At 35.7% G+C, this 24,758-nt stretch overlaps 1 protein-coding gene across 2 annotated transcripts; it reads right to left on the minus strand.

The window, feature by feature from the left end:
• Positions 1-14,398: 14,398 nt before the first annotated feature.
• On the minus strand, positions 14,399-19,286 carry LOC139844244 (soluble inorganic pyrophosphatase 1-like). 2 transcript variants are annotated; one of them, XM_071834465.1, is made up of 9 exons: positions 19,123-19,286; positions 17,873-17,972; positions 17,735-17,763; positions 16,692-16,757; positions 16,510-16,617; positions 15,986-16,051; positions 15,781-15,901; positions 15,307-15,388; positions 14,399-14,748 (listed from the first exon to the last, which is right to left on the minus strand). In XM_071834465.1, exons 2-9 carry the CDS (start codon positions 17,961-17,963, stop codon positions 14,706-14,708), a joined length of 606 nt encoding a protein of 201 aa, XP_071690566.1. In that variant the 5' UTR covers positions 17,964-17,972; positions 19,123-19,286; the 3' UTR covers positions 14,399-14,705. The 2 variants fall into 2 exon arrangements, with proteins under 2 accessions (XP_071690566.1, XP_071690567.1); XM_071834466.1 differs by having other exon boundaries at positions 17,873-17,977.
• Between the last annotated feature and the right edge of the window lie 5,472 nt (positions 19,287-24,758).

Here is a 24,758-nt window from a genome sequence, read left to right on the forward strand (position 1 = left end):
ATTCAAAATAATGTTAATCAACGAGTATTGTCCAAGGAACGAGGTTAGAAAGTTGGAAGATGAATTACGAAGCCTGAAGGTTGTTGGTACTGAAATCACCAACTACAATCAGCGATTCATGGAATTAGTTTTGCTATGTCCTGAATTGGTTCCAACCGAAGAACGGAAGATTGAAATGTACAAAGATGGTTTGCCCAAAAAGGTCAAGGCAAATGTTACAGCATCGAAACCTAAGACAATTCATGAAGCTATAACCATGGCAAACGAGCTAATGGATCAGGTCATCATGGATAAGAAAGCATCCAATACTGATGTGAAGGTATCAGGTAACAAAAGAAAGTGGAATGGAAATTATGATCGAGGTAACCAACAACAATCTTTTAATAAACAAGAAACCACGCAAGGTGCAGGTAGTGGTTCAAGCTTTGGTTACAAAGGACAAAATCCTTTATGCAACCGTTGTCACAAACATCACTTTGGTTACTGTAGTGTGTTATGCACCAAGTGTAATCGACAGGGTCATCTTGCTGAAGATTGTAGGGCTCTCGTTACAAATACAAATGGTACCAAGACTCCTGCCACCAATGCAAATAGAACTGCTTTGGCTACCGTTACTTGTTTTGGGTGTGGAAAACAAGGTCACTATAAGAGTCAGTGCCTGAATTCAGAGAAGAATGTCAGACCTGCACGTGGGAGAGCATTTGTTATTAATGCTAGAGAGGCACGCGAAGATCCGGAGCTTGTTACGGGTACGTTTACCATTAATAACTTATCTGCATCTATTATATTTGATACTGGTGCTGATAGAAGTTACGTGTGTAGAGACTTTCACGCTAAATTGAATTGTTCATCATTACCTCTAGATGCTAAGTACATGATTGAGTTAGCTAATGGTAAACTAATTAAAGCCGATAAAATTTGCCGTGATTGTAAAATAAATTTAGCCGGAGAAACATTTAAGATTGATTTGATACCCGTAGAATTAGGAAGTTTTGATGTAATAATCGGCATGGACTGGATGTCCAAAATAGGAGCTGAAGTTGTGTGCGCCAAGAAGGCAATTCGCATTCCTTGTAAGGATAAAACGCCAGTAATGATTTATGGAGAGAAGGGTAACTCAAAGCTAAAACTCATTAGTTATTTGAAAGCTCAAAAGTACTTGAAGAAAGGGTGCTATGCTATCTTAGCACATGTTAATAAAGTCGAAAAGAAAGAAAAAGAGAAGTGCATCAATGACGTGCCTGTGGCAAGAGATTTTCCTGAAGTATTTCCGGAAGAGTTGCCGGGATTACCTCCATTTAGATCTGTAGAATTTCAAATAGATCTTGTACCAGGAGCTGCACCGGTTGCCCGTGCTCCATATAGACTTGCACCGTCCGAGTTAAAAGAACTTCAGAGTCAGTTAAAAGAATTACTGGATCGTGGATTCATACGACCAAGTACTTCACCGTGGGGAGCTCCAATTTTATTCGTCAAGAAGAAAGACGGATCTTTCCGAATGTGTATAGATTATCGTGAATTAAATAAGTTAACTATCAAGAATCGGTATCCACTACCGAGAATTGACGACTTATTTGATCAACTCCAAGGATCATGTGTGTACTCAAAAATTGACCTAAGATCGGGCTATCATCAATTACGTGTCAAAGAAGAAGATATACCGAAAACTGCTTTTCGGACACGCTACGGTCATTACGAATTTTTGGTCATGCCGTTTGGATTGACGAATGCGCCAGCTGTATTCATGGACCTCATGAATCGAGTTTGTAGTCCATATTTAGATAAGTTTGTTATCGTTTTCATTGATGATATTCTTATCTATTCCAAGAGTGAGCAAGAGCATGAGCAGCATTTAAGGTTGATATTAGAGTTGTTAAGAAAAGAACAGCTATATGCTAAATTTTCTAAATGTGCTTTCTGGTTGAAAGAAGTGCAATTTCTTGGCCACGTTGTTAGTAGCAAAGGAATTCAGGTTGATCCAGCAAAAATTGAAGCCATTGAAAAATGGGAGACTCCTAAGACACCAATGCAGATACGCCAATTTTTGGGTTTAGCCGGTTATTATAGAAGGTTTATTCAAGATTTTTCCCGAATAGCTAAGCCGTTGACAGCGTTAACACAAAAAGGGAAGAAATATGAATGGACTTCTGAGCAGGAGAGTGCATTTCAATTACTAAAGAAGAAGTTAACTACGGCGCCTATTTTATCGTTACCAGAAGGGAACGATGATTTTGAAATATATTGTGACGCTTCGCGACAAGGTTTTGGTTGCGTTCTTATGCAACGGAAGAAAGTTATTGCATACGCATCCCGACAATTAAAGATTCACGAGCGGAATTATACGACGCATGATCTAGAACTGGGAGCAGTCGTGTTTGCATTGAAGATATGGAGACACTACTTGTATGGGGTTAAATGCACTGTGTTTACTGATCATAAAAGCCTTCAACATATTTTTGATCAGAAACAGTTGAACATGAGGCAACGTAGGTGGGTCGAGTTAATAAATGACTATGATTGTGAAATTCGTTATCATCCCGGGAAAGCGAACGTAGTGGCCGATGCTCTAAGCAGAAAGGAACGAGAACCAATCCGAGTTCGAGCAATGAACATAAAAATTCGCATGAATCTCAACTCACAAATCAAAGAAGTTCAACAAGAAGCACTCAATAAAGAAAACATAAGAAATGAAATAATGAAGAAGTATGAGAAGCAACTCGTTATACGGGAAGACGGAATTCGATATTTTACAAATCGTATTTGGGTTTCGAAGTTGGGTGGATTAAGGAAGTTGATATTGAATGAGGCACATAAGACAAGATACTCGATACATCCTGCAGTTGGAAAGATGTATCAAGATCTTAAGACACGTTATTGGTGGCCTAATTTAAAGACAGACGTAGCAACATATGTTGGGGAGTGTTTAACTTGTTCCAAGGTCAAAGCAGAACACCAAAAGCCGTCAGGGTTACTTCAACAACCAGAAATCCCAGAATGGAAATGGGATGGTATTACCATGGATTTCATCACGAAGTTACCAAAGACTGCCTGGGGTTACGACACCATTTGGGTGATTGTTGATCGTCTCACCAAGTCTGCACATTTCTTGCCTATAAAGGAAACGGATAGAATGGAGAAACTATTACGATTGTATATAAAGGAAGTTGTTTCAAGGCATGGAATACCTATTTCCATTATATCTGATCGTGATAGTAGATTTACCTCAAAGTTCTGGCAAGCACTACAGGAGGCACTAGGAACTCGTTTAGATATGAGTACCGCATATCATCCGCAAACGGACGGGCAGAGTGAAAGAACAATTCAGACTCTTGAAGATATGCTCAGGGCATGTGTGATCGATTTTGGAAACGGATGGGATAAGTATTTACCGTTAGCAGAATTCTCGTATAATAATAGTTATCATGCGAGCATTGGAGCTGCGCCATTCGAAGCATTGTATGGAAGGAAGTGTAGATCTCCTATCTGTTGGAATGAAGTAGGAGATCGACAATTAACTGGTCCCGAGATCATACACGAAACGACTGAGAAGATAGTACAAATCAAGGAGAGATTGAAAACAGCCCGTAGTCGCCAAAAGAGCTACACCGATGTCCGAAGGAAACCATTAGAGTTTCAGGTCGGGGACATGGTTATGTTAAAGGTGTCACCTTGGAAAGGTGTAATACGTTTCGGCAAAAGGGGTAAGCTGAACCCAAGATATGTAGGCCCGTTCAAGATTATTGAACGCATTGGACCGGTAGCTTATCGACTTGAGTTACCGCAACAACTCGCCGGGGTACATAATACCTTTCACGTCTCAAACCTTAAGAAGTGTCTTGCAAAGGAAGACCTCACTATTCCTCTTGAAGAAATCCATATCGACGAGAAACTACAATTCGTCGAAGAACCAATCGAAATCATGGACCGTGAAGTTAAACAGCTCAAACAGAGCAACATACCAATTGTTAAGGTTCGTTGGAATGCTAAAAGAGGTCCCGAGTTTACTTGGGAACGAGAGGATCAGATGAAACAAAAGTATCCACACTTTTTTCTCGATGACGCAAAATAGGTACAATTTTAAAATTTCGGGACGAAATTTATTTAACGGGGAGGTAATGTAACGACCCGCACTTTTTCGATCATTCTATACTTATAAGATTAATATTTACATAAATTAAACCTTACCAACATGATAAGCAATCCAAATTGTCGAGACTTATGTTTTTCGAAAAGAGATTTACACAACGTTTGACCGTCTAGTTTGACCGATGATATCACGAACTATACAATATATGATAATTATACGTTTGTATATATATATGTATATATACATGTTTAACATGATTTAAGGATATTTTAATACCTCATTTTGTATTAATAACAATAAGTTACAAGTATATTTTGAAACTACTAACTTAAGTTTTCAAAACGATAACCATACGTAACGTTATTTGACTTAAATACTTATGACATATAATGTTTATATATATATATCGTATAAGTAATGTATTTAATCATTTTTAAGGACTTAAATACATAAAACCATATAAGTATATTCACAAAAGATAGCTATATTTGAATCCTCGTTCCGTTTTCACAAGATTTCTATACGTATACTTAGGGTATATGTACCCGTATAAATACGTAGTTTCTAGAAGTTTTACTATTGAAAAATACCAATTATTAGACTTCAATTATATGATCTTAGCAGCCTTTGATTAGTCAATACATGTGGGATCATATATGAGGACTTTTGAGCTAAAAATCAAAAAAATAAAGTCTATATATACATATACATATATACGCCTATATACACATATTGTAAGACCCAAATATTTATCTTGCTTGTTTGTGTATTAAGACGTTCGAGATTGGGTTTCGCGGATTATTTATATAAAGTTTAAAATGAAAAAGAATCTGTTTCAGAGAGGTCGCGCGCCGCGCGGGGTAGGGGCGCGCCGCGCCGTTTGCTGCTGACAGAACCTATTTTGTTTTTATTTATTTAAATGAAGGGTATAAGGGTAAATTCACTTGGAGGCCGGATTTGTGTGCCATATTAGCTACTTTGGATCAGTTTTGGATCATTTTCATGTCCATTCATCCCTTCCAAATATCTAGAGAGAGATTAGAGGTTTTGGTGAAGAAGAAGCTCGAATCGTTCAAAGTCTCGGGTTTTAAAGTTGTTCCTTTCGTTCTCGGCTACACGGTGATAGTATTGGTAAGCTCAAACTCCGAATTTCAATTATTTAATTTGATATTCAAGTTAGGGTTTTGAGTTAATTAGTTGTAAAACCCTTTTATGTGATGAAATGGGTTTAGTGAAGCTAGTAATCGGGTTTGTTGTTAATTGTTGGTGGATTTTGAGTTGGCGAACTAATTGGCCATGTTTAGAACTTTAATTTGAGTTTAATCACTTAAGTAGGTGATTATGGAAGTGTTGAAACCCATTTAGGGTAATTTGGTTGACTAGTTGTGACTTTGGGTCAAATTAGGTTTGGTGGTGATTATGACCCATTTGGCGATTTAATGAGGTTTGTAAACTTAAAATGGATTAAGTTGAAGTATTAAACCAAGTTAAATGTGTTTTGGTGTCAAAACTTGTAAAGGATGAGATTTTGACCTTTATGGGTTAAAATTAGGGTTTAAGTGTCAAAATGGGTATGACACGTGTTTGGCACTTGTGGTCGGGTTTAATGGATGTATTAGGACCCTTCTCACTCGTGTTAGTGATTATTGGTTAGTTTTGGGCGCGTTTTGTACTTGGAAGTGCATTTGGGTCAAATTTGCACTAAGGGTCGAATTGGGTGGTTTATAAATCCAATCTAATTGTGTTGTGGTATTTGTGATAATGGAATAGGTATTTTCCATCGGCGAGTTGCGGTTTACTTGGAAGCTTTCTTCAAGACTTCAAGGTGAGTGATAATATCCTATATGCATATGTATGTGTAGGATGGGTGCGGGTCGGGTGAAGTGATTCTCGGTTATAGAGCTCACTTCACATATAGGTGGATTTGAAGGACTTGTGTATGAGTCCAATTGGCACGTTTGTGCGTCTTGGTTGACCATCTTTGGCGAAGTACACGTTTGTGTGCACGTTATCACACTTGGTTGTGATTTGGTTGTTATAACCCTAATGGCGAAGGGTTAATATGGTTGTGTGGTGGATTTTATAATCCCGTGACCGTGGGTTTTAGTATTGTGAAATGAATCTCGGGTAGTGCGGATTCATGGTGACTCGGGTTGTTCGGTCACCTTATTGGAGGTAATGAATCTCGGGTAGTGCGGATTCATGATGACTCGGGTTGTTCGGTCATCTTATGGTTGAGAAGTGAATTTCGGGTTGTGCGAATTCACAAGGCTCGGGTTGTTCGGCCAATGTTCGTGTGTTTGAGGTTAAGGGGTTAACCTTGTTCGTTTATATTGTTATATATATATTAATGTGTTGTTGTGTTGTAGCTAACCCTCCGGGTGTAGCTATTTGGCGATGTTTACTTTGTCGTTGGTGGACTATCTTTTGTGTTGTATCTTTAGCTCGTTGCTTAGATCGTACGGTATGCTTAGTGTAGACGCTTTATACTTGGATGCTTCGGTATGCGGTATTTGTTTTGTGTGGCGTATTCATTTTATACATATATATGTATGTAGTATATTATCATTCACTAAGCACTAGCTTACCCTCTCGTTGTTGATTATTTTTATAGATTTCATGCGGACGGTGGCTCGGGTAAGTGCGAGGACTAGAAGACTTTCATAGCTTGCTTTAGAGACTTGCTTTTGGATCGTTTAGGATTGGGTAGCGTATCCCCGATCGCCATGCTCGGCTTTGTGTTGTATTAAAGTCTTAAAGTCGAAAATTGTATTTTGATACTTAAAGGGTAATTTGGGCACGTGTGGGCCCCACTTTGTAAAACTCGCTCAAACCTTAGTTATGTGCTAGTTTTACATATATTAATGTATGGTTGAAAGCGTTTGGACTAAAAACATCGGGAAGGGGTCAAACATTTTTGTATTTAAAGTGTTTCGGGACAGCGGGCTGCCCAGCAGCATTTTGCGCGCCGCGCAAATGCTGGGCGCGCCGCGCAACAGCCAGGTACAGCAAAAAAAATTTTTTGTCATGAAATTTAACGGGGTTTTATACGCGGTATGGTTTGGGTTGTTACACATATGCACACTTTCATAACAATTTTCTTTCAAGTTAAATGATCTTCTAAACTCTCTTATCTTCAACCTTCAAGTGTTCTTCAAGGTCCTCATAAGTTTTTAGCTTCAAAACATCACTTAATCATCATAAGAAAACCCTTACAAAAATACTTCAAGAAAACCTTCCAAGAACACCAACTTACTTCCAATCTTTCATCCACTTCCATCACCCTTTTGGTTCTAGGTTATTACTCCTCTTTTACAGCAACCTTGTCCAAGGAACTTGAGGTAGAATCTATGTTTATAACCTTATTCGATTCATATATATATAGCTATCTTATTTTGTGGTATAAAATTTTAACAACAAGAACATAGTTTGAATGTTTTCAAACTTGTTTGCAAACTAAATAGATCCTTCTAACTTAACTTTTAAAATACTCCAAGACCTGTAATATAACTTAAATATATGCTAATTTAACAAGGTATAACTTGGTTTTTCAAAGATTATCTTAAAAACTGTTTTTACGACGTCGGAGTGCCACCGGGGACTGTTTTGGGTTGGATAATTAAAAACTATCTTAAACTTTGAATTGGAGGTTTATGTTCTGGAAAAATGATTTTTACTATGGATATGATAACACATAAAAATTCCATGATTTAATTCAAAGTATAAGTATTTTTAGAAAAATAATCATTTAAGGTTGTTTACATAAAGGAAAATGTTTAACTTCATAAGTTTCACTAAAGTTTCACCTATGCCGTGTGATTTTGAATACAAACCAAAGTATTTTCAGTTCATAGTCTTAAAGAGGGACTCGATCCAAGGAGATGGCAAGTTGAATCAACGAAAACGGATTTGTAACGAAGAAACTATGACCGAAACAAAATTGGTTATCCAAGACTTGTTTAACTTCGGGATTAATTGGGAAAAATTAAATAAAATCACATCTTTCTAAGATAACATGATATTTTATATAATTCAATTTTATATGGTTCAGGATCACCCGTAAACAACACGAGAAGATTAATCATAAGATCCCATGATTGTACGCAACACGTCATTTGACAACACCGGTACTTTATGTACGCAACACGTCATTTGACAACACCGGTACCGTGGGTCAAGATTAATCTCGACCAATACATATACGATGGGGTTTTATTTATTTCGTTGGGGGTTTTATTTATTTCATTGCGGGTATATTAAACATCTAAAAATGAACCATTAAAATTGAATTACTAACAACGAACTGCTAACTACGGACTAAGGAATTATTCAAAGTATTAAAAGTATAACAAGTATATATATGTGACGTTTGTTTAAAAAGAAAAGGTATTGATATATTATATATGGATAGGTTCGTGATATCAACCGGAGACCAAGTCAAATTATATATATATATCTTCAAGACGAAAGTGAGTATATAGTCCCACTTTTAAACTCTAAATATTTCGGGATGAGAATACATGTATTTTTTGTTTTACAATATGGACACAAGTAACTGAAAAATATATTCTACGTTGAGTTGTACCACTGGCATACTTCCCTGTAGCTTGGTAACTAATATTTACAGCGGTATTGTAAACGCGAATCCTGTTGATAGATCTATCGGGCCTGACAACCCCAACCGGACTGGACGACCAGTATTCAACGGTTGCACAGTACTTCGTTTCGTGACTACACTTGGTACAGTGTAGTAAGATTTCATATTAAAGGGAATATGCGACGTGATTAATTGTTAAGTATGGTTACCAAGTGCTCAACCACTTAGAATATTTTTAAACTGTTTATATACGAAATCTTGTGGTCTATATATATATTGCTGCCGGCACTAAACCTATATCTCACCAACTTTATGTTGACCTTTTAAAACATGTCTATTCTCAGGTGATTTCTAAAAGCTTCAGCTGCATTATGTTGAATTTGAGCAGGATCTTGCGTACGCATATTTGTGTCAAAAATAAGACTGCATATCCAAGAACTTGTGTTGTAAAATATGCTAGAAATCGTGTTGTTATTATCATTTGTAAAGTTTGTAAGTCGAAGATTATCGCTAAACGATAATCATCTTTATTTCGTCCAAAGCTTGTATCAAAAAATAAGAATCATGGTTTGTAATGTATAATATATGCAGTTTTTCTTTTAAAAATGTCGCATATAGAGGTCAATACCTCGCAATGAAATCATACGTTATCTAACACGTTCTTACGGTTAAGGACGGGTTATGACATGGCGGCACGGCCAAACCATTAACCACCAGTTGAAAGGACTGGGGCTTACCAGAAGTTCCTTCACCACCGTATGTAAATATATAATCCACACGCGACGGACGCGTCATTCACATATATATACACCTCGATTGTCTAGGCTACCACATGAGGAACCCAACTCGCAGGTTGATCTCTCCTACCGAGGCTACCACACAATAGGGACGCACTGGGCTCCAGCAGCCAAGCATCAACGAACATGCAGTCATCACAACGTACTAACTAACCACAACAGTAAGTATATCTAACAAGCATGACAATCATAATATAACATGCTACTCTATACTATATACTCCAATTAGTCCCACTCACCAAATACCAGCAACCAGCTCAGATAATCTACTACTGAGCGGCTTCCTTATCCTTATCACCTGAACATAAGGCAAATCAAGTTAGTTACTGTCCGTTAACATCAAACAACACAGTACAGAAATTTTTGTATCAAAAAGCGCTCACTAAAAATTTCTTCTTAACACTTATGCATTTTCAAAATTTACATCCTGATCATCAATATACAAACGGGTAGCATAACGGATAAAAATCAACACTTAGTAAAATATTTCACTGCCAAAGACACTCGGTCGACTGTCATAGACAGTCGGCCGACTGTCCATACTCACTCGGCCGAGTGTCTAGCCACTCGGTCGATGGTCTCTCACAGACACACTCGGCTGTGGGGTCTTACACGCTCGGTCGATGGTCGAGTGTCAGCAGACACTCGGCCGACTGTGTTTATCTGCAGAACCTGAAGAATAAAGTTACGGGTTTCACCCAAAATCGACCAATTCTTGCTCTAGAGCTCGATTATGACCTCAAAACTGACCAAATCGAAGACACTAAACATATAGAAACATAAACCCACAAGATTTGGACTCAAACAACATCAAATCTAACCACTTTGACCCAAATTGCTCACTTTGTAAAACTTTACACAAAAACTCAAATTTCTCAAAGACTAAAGCATGAAATGCTATGATTTTTTACCTTAATAGAATCAGTAAAACACAAAGAACAAGATAATGTAAAAGATTTGAGCTCAAGAACAAGGATTTAAGATTAGGGTTTTGATGTAGGTGAGAGTGAAGAACGAGATGTGTTTGTGTGTGTGAATATTCTGGAAACAAATGAAGAGAGAAGCAGCACTAGTGATCATATTTGGGTTTAATTCCCACACTGTGCAACACACGGGTATTTATCAGTTATCTTATATCTTCCGTACATCATTTGGCAACCCAAACGAAGTCCAAATTAAATAAACAAACATGTTCTGTGACCCTTGTCACAAACTGGTCCTAACCACATCATTAAATAATGATAAACATTAAATAAAAATAAAAGTATATAATAACACAACACCAGCTTAAGGACAATTTAGTAATCTTACAGCTAGGCCCGATTGAGGATGTTACATACAAAGTTCTTAAGTTATTTTTGAAAGACATTATGGAAGCTGCTTGGTACTAAACTTTTGTTCAGCACTTCTCACCATCCCCAAAATGATGGCCAAACTGAAGTTACTAATAGAACTGTGGGAATGCTGCTAAGAACACTTGTGAAGAAAAGTTTGAAGGAGTGAGATTTGAAGCTTGCACATGTTGAATTTGCTTTCAACAGAGCACCTAACTACTCCATTGGAAAATAACCATTCGAAACCTGCTATGGTGCAAATCCACTCACACCTATTGATCTGGTTCCTTTTTCAATTGAGCCTAAGGCAAATGTTGAGCCAGAAGCAAAGGCAAAAGAGATGAAGAAGATGTACGAGCAGGTGAAGGCAAAAATTGAGAAGACCAACCAGCAGTACAAGGCTAAGGCTAACCAGCACAGGAAGCAGCCCACTTTCATTCCTGGTGATCTTGTTTAGATTCATCTAAGGAAGTAAAGATTTCCAGCAAAAAGAAAGAACAAGCTGATGCCAAGAGTTGAGGGTCCTTTCAAGGTGTTAGAAAAAGTTGGTGATAATGCTTACAAGGTCTAGCTGCCTGGTGATACTATTGTATCCAATACTTTTAATGTTGGTGATTTGATGCCCTACTTGGAAGATGACAACCTCGAGAACTTGAGGTCAAGTTCCTTTTTAGAGGGGGAGGATGATACGATTGAGTTGGGTAAAGTAACCATTAACACAACCCGCAACACAACCAGCACAAGCTCAACATCAGTTAAACCCGAATCTGGTCAAGCAATGGTCGTGCTGCCATCTCTTTCTTATCATCTTAATGTTTTTGGAGTTGGTTCAAGAGGCTCAGGGGTTACCCTACTTCAGTCCTTAAACTGAAGTAGTTAAGTTCAAGAATAAAGTTTTTGATAGTTGAAGGCAAACCAGCACAGAAGAAGAACCAACAAACCGAACCAGCAAACGCACTTTAGTTCAACCAGCAAAATGACTTTAGTTCAACCAGCAAAGTTATACTCAGCCGATAAAGCTAGTTCAACCAGCAAGAAGAACTTCAGTACAACCAGCAAGATGAACTTTAGTGCAACCAGCAAATGACGTTGTTTTCTTTCTGAAGGGCCAACATGCTGATACGATTCAAAGTTTACTTATGCTTTTCAATAACCAGGCCAAGTCATGTGCTTAACACGTGTGTGTGTGGCTGTTCTAGAATGTTGAGTTGTCCAAGGAAGATTCTTATCTATCATTGGTTGCTTTTTATCATGGGAGGAGCACTACCAAATGGCAGGCTTTTTGTAGATTATGTCCTTTAAATTCTTATTGGCTAATTTGTAATTGTTTGTCTTTTTTGTCTCCATTTCCTTTTTATGTTTTTGTCTTATCTAGAAAGTAGCTGATATGTTTCTCCTATAAATAGAGAGCTCTTGTAATTGTAAAACTTGGTTAATGATTGAATGAAAAGTTTGATAGAGCTTATCTATTTACAAAATCTCCGTGTCTTTACGACTCTTTGATTCTGGTGGCTAAGAGTGGTTTCTTTATCAATGTTTGTGGTATTACTTTATCAAACATTGTGGTGAAATCCAAATCTTCATATCTGATATTATAGTTGTGGTGGAATCTTTATCAGCTGTAATTGAATGTTTGGAGTGTTTCTAAATCTCTGATTGTGGTGGTATCTTTATCAATTTGGGTTTAGATTCTTTATCCTTTGTGTTCTTATTTCAGAGTTTTACACTCTGTTCTGAGATGTTACTGTTACAAATTGCGGGTTTTGTTTTCAGATCTGTTGAGTGAAGAAAGTTTGTTCTAAATTGCGTTTTTAAAGTCATAATTACGCATCAGGATCAAACATACATTCATTTACCTGCATTTTCATTCCGCAATGAACCTTCAAGCACCACCAGGCTCCATTGATTTTTCTACAGTCTTCTTGAGTGCCTCAACAATTGACAAAGATTGATGTAGTCACGGATGAAAGTGGTTCTACAAGTTTGAGTCCAACTGTGCTAGTACCAGGCCCAATAACTCTTGATGTTTATTTGCTACATTCTACCTTTGGGCTCAAGAAAGAATATCGTGATTGTGGATAAAGATGTAGAGAACATGTCAGCAAATGGAATTTGAAGCCATTAAGGACTTTTTTAGATTTTTAATTTCTATCTTTCTTTTTAAATTTTAAATTCTATCTTTATTTGTTTCCTTAGTTATCTAGTCTAGAATCATCTTTTTTAATTATATATATAGGTGAACGTATGGTTTTAAGATAATAAGTTGATTATTGATATTTAGAGAATAAACAAGCCGTGTGCTTTTGTTTCTATCAATTCGTTACATTCCATATTTTGGATCTATTTCTGTTTGGCCACGATTCTTGCATTATTTGGTATCCAGAGCTCAGGTTTTGGCCAAACAATGTTTTGTGGAGGTTATCGAGGAGACTATTGCAGAATCGCCGATCGAGGCAGCGATGGGGATAATCGTAGACACGCCGAAAGAGGCAACGAAGACCCTCGATACGCAGAAATTGAACGATTATATAAGCGAATCGCCGAGTTGGAACTGAACCAACAACGATTCCCTGCGCGCTACGATTCGGAAAGAATCGATTCAGAATCCATTTATGATACTGAACCCATCTATGATACAGATGGTGAAGATGGAGAATCCATCTATGATACCGAACCCATCTATGATACTGATGGTGAGGTATCTTTTTCTATTTTTGAATCTGATTATGAAAGTGATTTGGAGATAGTAACTAACAAAGACACCAACATGTCCAATAAAGATGTTCAAAATTTTTATTATGAAGATGTTGATGTTATGAACAAGGATTTGGAAAACATTCATGTAGTTCTCGAGGATCGGTTACATGTTCCCGTCATCGATATTGTAGACTCGAGGACGAGTCTTTTCGAAGAAGGGGAGAATGATGTAGTCACGGATGAAAGTGGTTCTACAAGTTTGAGTCCAACTGTGCTAGTACCAGGCCCAATAACTCTTGATGTTTATTTGCTACATTCTACCTTTGGGCTCAAGAAAGAATATCGTGATTGTGGATAAAGATGTAGAGAACATGTCAGCAAATGGAATTTGAAGCCATTAAGGACTTTTTTAGATTTTTAATTTCTATCTTTTTTTTTAAATTTTAAATTCTATCTTTATTTGTTTCCTTAGTTATCTAGTCTAGAATCATCTTTTTTAATTATATATATAGGTGAACGTATGGTTTTAAGATAATAAGTTGATTATTGATATTTAGAGAATAAACAAGCCGTGTGCTTTTGTTTCTATCAATTCGTTACATTCCATATTTTGGATCTATTTCTGTTTGGCCACGATTCTTGCATTAAAGATCCTTAGAAATCACGGGGGATATTCATGAGAAGACAAACCGTCGTCATCCATGTACATCATAGACGTTAGGGAACTAGATTTTGCTTAAAATTGAGAGGGATATGTAATTGTCTTCGGGTTTTGTCACATTACCCAGCTGTCAATTTAAACGAATCAGATAAACCTTACTTCATGTGTTGGGTCACAGTTTAATAGCAATCCCATAGTCACTAGTGAGATACCAAAAGTGTGTTCAAATATTTGATATCCAAACAGAACTTTAATCTGATCAGAGAGAACTTTAATTTGGTTGCAGGTTCTTGAGGTGTTCTGGTGGTTGTAAGTTCTACCTTTAAAAAAAAATAAGAATATCTGATCATCGAACATGGATACCAAATTGCGCTTAACATGTCTGCTGCATGCACTGCAATTTGGTATGTCAAATACATGTTGATACATGATTATGAGATCAGTTTTGTTCACTAAGATAGCAATACATTTCAAAACTGTCACCAGAATATGAAGTTACAGAAGTTGCATAAAGATCCTTTATATCATAAGTCTATCGCCTTAATCCTTCCACAATGTAGTCTGCATACAGATCCCTTAGGAAAAAAAATTAAGGAACATATTAGACACAGTTGTAAAGGGTCAATCAAAGAACACATTATTATTACTCTCTGATATCTTACTATCTAATTGTTATTGTTATTTCTTTTAAAAGGCAAAAACCCGCAATGGGATTCATATTTTTTAGTAAATAGCATTGTAAACTTGGTTAAGACTTCAATCGTTTATTAAATCAAATTGAAGGCCAAAAAGCGTTGACATCGGCCAAAGCTGATTTGAACTATTGACCCCACCCTGCTCATTTTGCCAATCTAGTTGCACCATTACGACATCGAGACGATGTTATTTTTTGTAGTAACGCATGTTTCTGGAATAACATATGGGGCATATTGTAGGATATTAGGAATGCTAAGAAAGTTTATGCATAACGTATGATGTTTTAGTGTGTGTGCACAATATGATGTATGTGTGTTTGTTGCCGAATGGCATTGCAAATTTATCATCAAAAGCGGGTTGTAAGCCTGTAATGGTTGTGCATAAACCCAGTTTTCACATTCAAATGTGATCAATAAGAGTTCAAATAATTTACTTACATAGAATATTTGACAGCCTCGATTGCCTTGTCAGCTGGCAAAAAATCATCAACGGCAACCTCCTTATTCTCGTTCTTCTTATCTAACCAGTTGTTAAGAAACAATATTTGCACCTTCAAAGGGCCTTAAGAAACAATTTATGGACTTCGTAGATTAATAATCATACTAGAGTGAATGGGTATATAAGGGTTATGTTTTATTATAAGTTTATAACAATAACAAATAAAAATAATTTAACAGGATCAAACATGTTGCAAGTGGAGCAAAGTATATTTTGAAGAATAGCACCAAAGAATCATCTTATGCGAGGAATTAGATTATAACTGGACCAATTTTAAGTTTGATAATCATATTTAATAACCTCACGATGTAAGATCTACAATAATATCAACAAAAAAGGTGTTCTAAGGTCAACCTAACCCAACCTATTTTTTCAACTATAAATAATACCATAATCTAGTTATAAAAGGATACAGTCTTCAAAGAAACGGCGGATTTCAGCTAAGCGATGTGGTGGGAGCTCCTTGATGTCGGTGTAATGCATATACTCGGGATCGTCAGCACAAACTGCAATTATTTTATCATCTTTCTCTCCCTGCGGGGCCCATAGATATTAGTATATCTATTTAGTGAAGAAAAGAACAGAAGTGTTAGTTTTTAAGTCCATATAGATAGATACCTGATCAATCATAGGCATGAGGCCTATCGCTTTGGCACGTAAGAAACATCCTGGCAATATAGGTTCCTGTATGTATGTGCAAAAACCACATAAAACATTACAGCAGATTAGATCCCAATATAAAACAGTGTGACAAAATGGGCAGGTTGGGTACATGTTAAACAGGCAATTTTTATACATATCAAAATGGGTCAAGTCACTCGGCTTGAATTGTTTAGTGTGTCGAACATTGTTATGATTAATTAATGAGATTTATTTATATCGTTCCATTAATCATCTATATCTATATTTTAAATAAAATGATTTAGAAGCTTGTATGCCTTACGAAAACTCTGAGCAAGACTTTTGACCCAGTGATTCGTTCGACCCATTGGACATGAAGCATCACTGAAAGCGACCCAATTATAAGGGAATGGGTCAAAATTGACAGCTATATTAAGATCCAAGGCCAGCTTAAGAAATGTATAGTGATGTGCTAAATCTATTCAAGAATTAAGTATATGAAATTTCAGAATAATGAGTACCTGCATGATGACCAAGACATCAATTGGATCATTGTCCTCGCACAAAGTACGAGGGACAAAACCATAATTGTGAGGGTACACAACTGATGAATATAGAACACGGTCAACCTGATAAAAGTATAATGGAAAACTCTTATGAATATGAAATCTTAAATTGTTAATGGTATAATCATTTTAAATACCTTAATAAGTCCTGTTCTTTTGTCGAGCTCATACTTCACCTTGCTCCCCTTGCTAATTTCAATCACCTAAAAAGTGAAACACGCTTCAGCAACATGGGCTACTGACGCGTACATATATTTCTCTTTTCCAGAGGTACCCAACTATTTCAGTAAAATGGGGTACTTCTAAACCTTGCAAGTTGCAACTATTTTCTTTTAAAGAAAACTTAAACTGAAATAGCAATGTTCACTTTGAAGTAATAGATACATCTAAAGAAAAAGAATAAGGCAGTATAACATGAGAGTTAAAGTCAAATCATCTTAAGAGAAGATGTAAATAGGTGATTTAATAATCTTAGTTTACCAGTAGATAATTATTTTTCTGGCAGCATTATCCAAAGCTAATTATTCAATATAATATTTATTTATCAAACATTAAAATCTGATTATTGGGAATTGAAGTGGCAGTACAATAGTCCAGCAGATAATTATTTTTGAAGCATAATCAAAACCTAATTATTCAATATGATACTTATTTATCAAACATTAAAATCCGGCCACAATTTTGTTCATTTGGCTCGCTAGAAACGAAGCCTTATTTAACGATGTTTACACTTGCTCGTCCGAGATCGTAAAGAAAGTTAAAGTTAAATCGTTCGAATGGGCTACAAACGCTAAATTATGCTATCCTCACCAATTCTACATTTGGGACACGAATCCATGGATCTTACTCTATTTCAAAGTCAAAGACTTTATTATTACTTACACTGCTAGCAATGTTCAGTTTATTTCTTTCAAGTTTAATTATGGTTGTACAATTTAGCCTCTAATCCAATCATATAATTGATCACTAGAGGGCTTCTCATGTAATGGGCTAAGCCATCGTTTTGTTGGCTAGCTTGCTTTTATTTGATAATATAGTTTAGTTTTTTTGCCAAAAAAATAAAATTAAATAAAATTAAATTAAAATTAAAATCTGATTATTGGGACTTGAAGTGGCAATACAATAGTTGAGTGTGTAACTCAACCAAAGTGTGGCATAATATACTGAAGTTTATTCTTACACAATTGAAGATTGTTGGTGCACCAGGTCCTGCATTGGATCATTAAGAAAGTCAGGTTCTTGAATGTGATTATATTGTTGCAGATGACAAGAGTAGTTCGTGATAAGAAAGCGGCTAAATATGAATTGATGAACTAACCTATCTCAAGATCATGCCAAGGATGTGCAGCAACTGATCTTTTGTTCATAGATGATAGTATTCTTTCATTGAGAGGAGGACGTGAAGACATACTTACAAGCTAAACTTCAGATCACACATTTAAAAAAGGGACAGTGAGATTACTGAACAAAAAACTAAAAAATAACAATACAGAAGGTCAACATTGACGTCAGCTCAAACAAGCTTTTATGCCAGATTAGTGGAACTTTCTAAAACTACAATATAAGGGCATACATAAAGATTCAATCAATATTCACAGCATTTCAGAAACCAATCCTCTCCGAAATGTTGACTATTAAATAGTGATATAAGCAATTAGTTCACGTTCACCACATGGCAACAGTCTGACTAATACTTTTTCATTCTAAATTTTATAATCAACACCAGCAGTAGAAGAATAACTTAAACAGTCTAAAAGAAACTGAGTCATAAACTAGTTGCCAGAACAAATATTCCCAATTGGGAAGAATTCAAGTTATTTCATTCCACAGTTGGGCCCTTGGAACGCCTTATGGCCAACAACTAATGATTTACCATTAAATCTATATAACTTATTCATGTTAAAACTTTAGATACTTTTCGTACGCTATTTCGTGCAGTGTAAACACTTGCAAGATTATAATATTGAAGCATAACCACTAAGACAATGTGTCCTACATATTGCCAATAGTCGCTCCTAATTGACTTACTTTAGAGGGATAAGTTGCTCTCACATTCATACGATATCACTTTTATCAATATTCACATAAAAATTTAAAAGGAGAGCTATATGTTTACTGATACAGGTTATTGATATAGATTCAAATAATGAAATATTTTCATTTCTTCACTGTTCATTTGGTCTTTCACTTTTTCAAGACATTCTCTCATAAGCAACCCGAAATCCCCAAGCAAGTCAAGATCCCCAATACCAAAATACATCTATTAAGACTTCAACTGAAGTAATACTAGTGTTATAAATATACGAACTAAAGTTTATTCTATTAAATTTAATAATTGATCTACTTAATCCTTACACCAAAACAGATCTCATGCTACTAAATCAATATACATATACATGTATAAATACATATAAACATAAACATATACATATACATGTATATCATAATGCATAATCCTTTCAATACAAATCCTCAATAAGTCACGAATCAACAACATATAATGAATTGAATATCGAACTAAATATATAAATGTAATCAGTAAATTAGGTCAAACAAGTACAAACATACCTGCAACTCTGCAAGTATAATAATCTGTGGAGCAAGTAGAAAGAGAAAATGAAGTGAAGATCGAGATATTAACAAAAAATCAGCACGATAAATTAATTAAGTATACAGTGGGTGAACGTTAGTGCATCATAGAGACAGATAGTGTATATTCATCGTGATTATGTTACACCATGACCGTGACGTCACACTGTGAATAGGCACCTACCTTTTTTAACATGTGTCAGTTTTTTTTTTTTTTTTTTTTTGTTAAATATTAAGTAGGGTGATGTGGTAAAATTTGATTGAAAATTGAGTGGAAAAAATATATTAATAATAATAAATATATTTTAATTAAAATTAAAAATTATGTGATTGGATGAGAGAGTAAACTCAAGGACAAAAACAGCTCGTCACCCCCATGACTAACGAAAATTGGAAGGACTAATTGACGCTCCGTTAGGGGCCGTCAGATTTCGTCAAAATTTGCCAACTAGGACTGACGGAGCAAAGAAATGCCTGGTTGGAGGTGGTCTTAGCGAGTGATAGGTACCGTTATGAGTTACGACTCAAGTTCCAAACCGGGTTATTTGCAAGGTTAAACTTTCGACATATATTAACACTATCTACCCTATACTATGTATAAGTTTTAATTACACCCCTAACTGTTTTGGGTGTGTGATTTTTAGTTAGAACTAGTTTTCGAACCTTCGTTTCGCGTCGGGGGTTCCGTTTTCAATGTATTTTATTGCGTTTAGTTTGTAAAATTATTTTGTGACTAACGATGATGTCGTTGAAGCGCAACTCGAGTCGAACTAAAAGGTATAACTCGTGAAAGATTTAAATGTTATTTTAAATTAACAATATATGTGCATCTCCGCGTTTCGCTATGGAATTGTCGACTTTTAAAAATTTAACGCAAAATCAACGTGTATGAAAAGTACCCCAAATATTTAGCGTTTTTAAAAAGAATCCGTTTTGCGTATAGTTAGTGACATTATGTTCGTAAAATTATTTCGAGTTTAACGATGATGCCGGAAAAATTTAACTCGTTGCGAGCGAGAAGGTATGACCTGTTGAATATTTGGGTGGATTTATTTAAGATTTTTGTATGAAAATGTTGATTTGACACTTTACCCCTCACCCTTCCCCCCCCCCCCCCCTTGTTTAGGGGGCCGGTTTTAATGTTTGAACAAAGTGTTGGGGTTGGGGGGGGGCTTTTTTCTAGCAAAGTGGAAGTTAGTTAGTTAAAAAAAGGCGAAATAACGGAAATACCCCTGATGTTATTCATTTTTTTTGTCTAATAGTTAATATGGTAATTTAGGATGCAAAATGACGGAGATGCCCTAGAAAATATTGTGGTAGGACAAATGAGGACAATCGAAACAGTAGCTTTACAGGGGCCAGTAGTGAATTTGTTGTTTAGTATATAAGGGTAATGCCAATACAAATTTGTTTCATACTCGTACTTTTTGTTTGTTACGGAATATTTGGTTATATTATTCTATATATAATCAATAATCAATAATCAATCTGAGAAAATTTCAAACATAAATTACGGCGAAGTACTAACATAACTATTAACAAAAATGGTAGGCCACGGTTGAAACAAATTGGGCCCAATGTAGCCGGACTGGCCCAGTTAGTTATTGTTTTTAAGATTTTTCTAACCACAACTCTTAGAGCTGTTGTTTTGGTGCATAAAAGACTTGTTGTACATGGCGGTTACCTTAGACTTTGAAAATGATAATTATTGAATTTCACAAGCTTTTATGCATCTTAATGACAGTTTTAAAGGTTGTCGTTAGATAAAATCTTATTATTATTATCAATCAACTTTTGTACGAGTATAGTGCTTTTATAGAGAAAATTAAAAGCAAAAAAGATAACGAAAATGTATTAAGGGCATGTTTACTTTTTTCTCATTAATTTTCTGTATTGATATAGATGGCAGAATAGATAATGAGTAGTCATATACAATAAGTAGGGAAGGTAAATAGATGTTTACTTTTTGTGCTGAATGATTGGTCTGAATAACAGTATATGACCATTTTAACCTTATTATTATGAAAATTAGTAGTCTTTATTATTATATTATCTTTTTTTTTTGCTAAAATAACGAGTAATATAACAAAGGTTAAATCATCGAAAGATGAAAAAACCGGACAAAAATACATTGAATAAATGGAATGGCTCGGAAATAGAAAATTAAAACCTACACGCTATCTATCAACTAGCCAAACCAAGCACAAACAAATATGATCACAAACGAAGTAGTGTACTAAGCTAAAGACAACCAAGGACACCATAGCGAATAATAAAACAACATCAAATAAACAAACACAACATGGAAGAAACAAACGAACTGCAATAACCAACTAGTCGTGGATCTTGTGCCTCCAACATTTCGAACCCGATTGATTATCGACCTTAAACAATAAAACGTTTGACGACCCGGACCAAATCAAGGTAGCCTTCGAAAAAGGCAAGATTCCATTACGGTCAATACCCTCAAAAAAACCGACACCAATGTTGTTTGCGTCTAATACACCCGTTACAACATCATTACGAACCAAATCATTTTTACCACCCGCTAAATTATTGCTTCTAACGAATTTCTTCTTAACAACGTTGACATCTTTAGAAACCACACATGTAGAAGTTGTGACCATAGGAACAAAATAATGTGACAAGTCCACCACAGGAGCTGGGCATGGGTCCAAAACAAGAGCATGAGAATCACCAATTGCAGCAAGGTGGTTATTTGAAACACCATCTACATCGTGATCAAGACTACCCAAAAGGAGTTTATATACTCTGTCCTGTATACATACACATACACAAACTAAATTCGGTAATCGACATAAGCTACTAGCTAAATCGACTTGCTGTGAAGCATCTTTAATCACTCCAGGAAGAACCGTTACAATTCCTTCGATATCGACAAACGGTTCCTTACTAATTCCAGTAGAAAACTTCATCATTTGAGCACTAACAACATCGGGAGCAACTCCAATATGAAACCTAGTTGAACATATTACGGCTTAAAAACTTCAACCGAAAACCCAACTAATTTATTAATTCACCTCCAACATAAACCAAAATCAAAACCCTAAAAATCTCCTTACCCTCACTTCAAAGTTTAAAAGAAAAAATAAAAACCCCAAATTAAAAACCTAAAAAAAACCTACCTTTAAATGATGATGTGAGAATGGTGGTGGATGATTCACCAGTGGAAAAAGGAATGATAGAGGCTTTGAGCGGATTGCTCTACATAATTTTTTAATTGGTGATTTATAGTTGTTTTGAGGTTTGAGGGCAATATAGCCAAATAGATGGCAAGATGGGAAGGACACCAGTTTGGAGGGTGAATCGGAATGCCATTCCCTCAATTAAGTTAAAATAATAAGTCACAAGTAAACAAAGCAATATGGTGACCGAATAATCATTTTGGATCATTAAGCCCATTAATCTGAAAGTAAACAGGCCCTAAGTAATCAACTTTTTGCGTTGGGTGGAAAGCAGGGAACATTAGGATTTAAGTGTTTCTAGTTTACTTTATCTTGAGGCTTAAGGTTTGTTAGAGAACAGTGAGTGGATCGTTTATTTCACTATTGTCATTTCCAAACGTCCAAATTTCGATGTCGCACCATGTGACGATCGTTCCAAATCCATATGGACGAACACGTCATTCATCGATTTCATTGCGAGGTATTTGACCTCTATATGATACGTTTTGTAAACATTGCATTCTTTTGAAAAGGCACACCATAAATGAATATTTAAATCAAAGGTTTTCGACATCTGATGATTTCTACATATAGACAATCACCGTAAATAAGTTTACAATAGTACTTCCATTGACAATGCAGTCAAAATAAGATACATGGTGATGATTTGGTGAATGCAACGTTTCCTTGATAAATATGCCATGTAAGACTCCGTGCACATAGCTTGTCTAACATATAAGCAAACAGCGGAAGACTTCTAGGAAACCTGAGAATAAACATGCTAACAAGTGTCAACACAAAGGTTGGTGAGTTCATAGTTTTAATGTTTCGTATAATCTGTATGTAAAGGTGGATCACAAGATTTCAGTTGTTTCATCCAGAAACATTTATCAAATCATTCTACAAAATTGAGCACCCTGGTAACTAAACTTAACGTATATATAATTTGTACCCTTTGTATAATCATCTTAATAATACACGCAAACCAACGTGTACGCTTCTCAAATAGCATACGTCCGTTAAAAGGCTAGTGCTCTAGCTCGGACGGGGATATCAAGCCCTATGGATCCATATACTACTACTCGCGCCCACCAGTTCTTATAACCGGCAGTTACTAGTAACCAAAGTTAAGGGATTTTCGGTTCAAACTCAGTGTAGAATTTAGTATGTACTTGTATCCATTGCGTTTAAAATAAAGTGCATGTATTCTCAGCCCAAAAATATATATTGCAAAAGCAATTAAAAAGGGAGCAAATGAAACTCACGCATATAAATATTGTAAAACAGTTAATAAAGCATTTGCATGTATTCTCAGCCCAAAAATGTAAAGGGTAAAAAGGGCAAATGAAACTCACCTTAGCAGCATATAAAGTCGTTCACCAAAATGTGATCGAAACACGGATTACCAAATAACCGTAGATCTCAACCTAGAGAACATATGTTGGTCAATAAATGTCTATCAAGCTAGGTCAGGTCATAGTGTATCACAATCCTAATGCTCGATATCGACATACAAAAGTTATCCAATGTTGTTTCAAAAAGTCAATTTTGACAATAATTTAACAAAACGAGACGTACCTTATATAAGGATTCATTTACTCGGTTGGTAATATTCAAAAATCCAATTTATCAATCTCGTAAACAAGTTGTTTAAATCTTAATTGTAGATTCAAAAGCAATTTCAATTAACTTCAATCATAATTCAGTTGCTCATATCTTTTAATCCGTTCATCGAAATTATTCGATATCTAAATGAAAAGTTATTGATTTTTCGTCAGCTTTCCAAAAACATGTATATCATATACCTTTTACCAGTAATATATGTATTTAATTCGTGGTACATCATAAACTGTTTAACGAGGAAATTTAGCATACAAGCATGTATAAATATATATACTCGAGCACTAGACATAGATACACAATTATTATATAAAAGATAAAATATAAGTACTTACATATCAATATTGAGATTCAATATTGTAGAAAAGTACGTAGACGTAACGAAGATGATAACACTAGGTTTGACTTGCAAATAATACCCATGAATATTACCCATAACCTCCATAGCTATAACCCATAATTTTCTTAGTTTTATCCCGCTCATAAAACCATTTTGAAAGTGATACGCTCATGACCTTGTGATGCCCCATACAAAACCATCATGTATGAATCATCAACAACAGGATCATTACAAGGTTAAGTACTATATGCGATTCCAAAAAGAGTTTGCGTTCATAAATAAAGTGATGTCTAAACCAACATCGAATGTTTTACAATCCAAAAGCATGCTTCACTAAGTAGAAGCAAATAATAAGTGTATGTGACCACAATGGTCGTTACAAGTCATAGTTCAAAAGTACTAAAGTTTGAATACAAAATAAAGTAGTTCATGCGACGACAACTCTAAGCAGCGGGTGTCTATAGCACGAC

Source organism: Rutidosis leptorrhynchoides, chromosome 4 (genome assembly GCF_046630445.1).
Source record: "Rutidosis leptorrhynchoides isolate AG116_Rl617_1_P2 chromosome 4, CSIRO_AGI_Rlap_v1, whole genome shotgun sequence".
Lineage (NCBI taxonomy): Eukaryota > Viridiplantae > Streptophyta > Magnoliopsida > Asterales > Asteraceae > Rutidosis > Rutidosis leptorrhynchoides.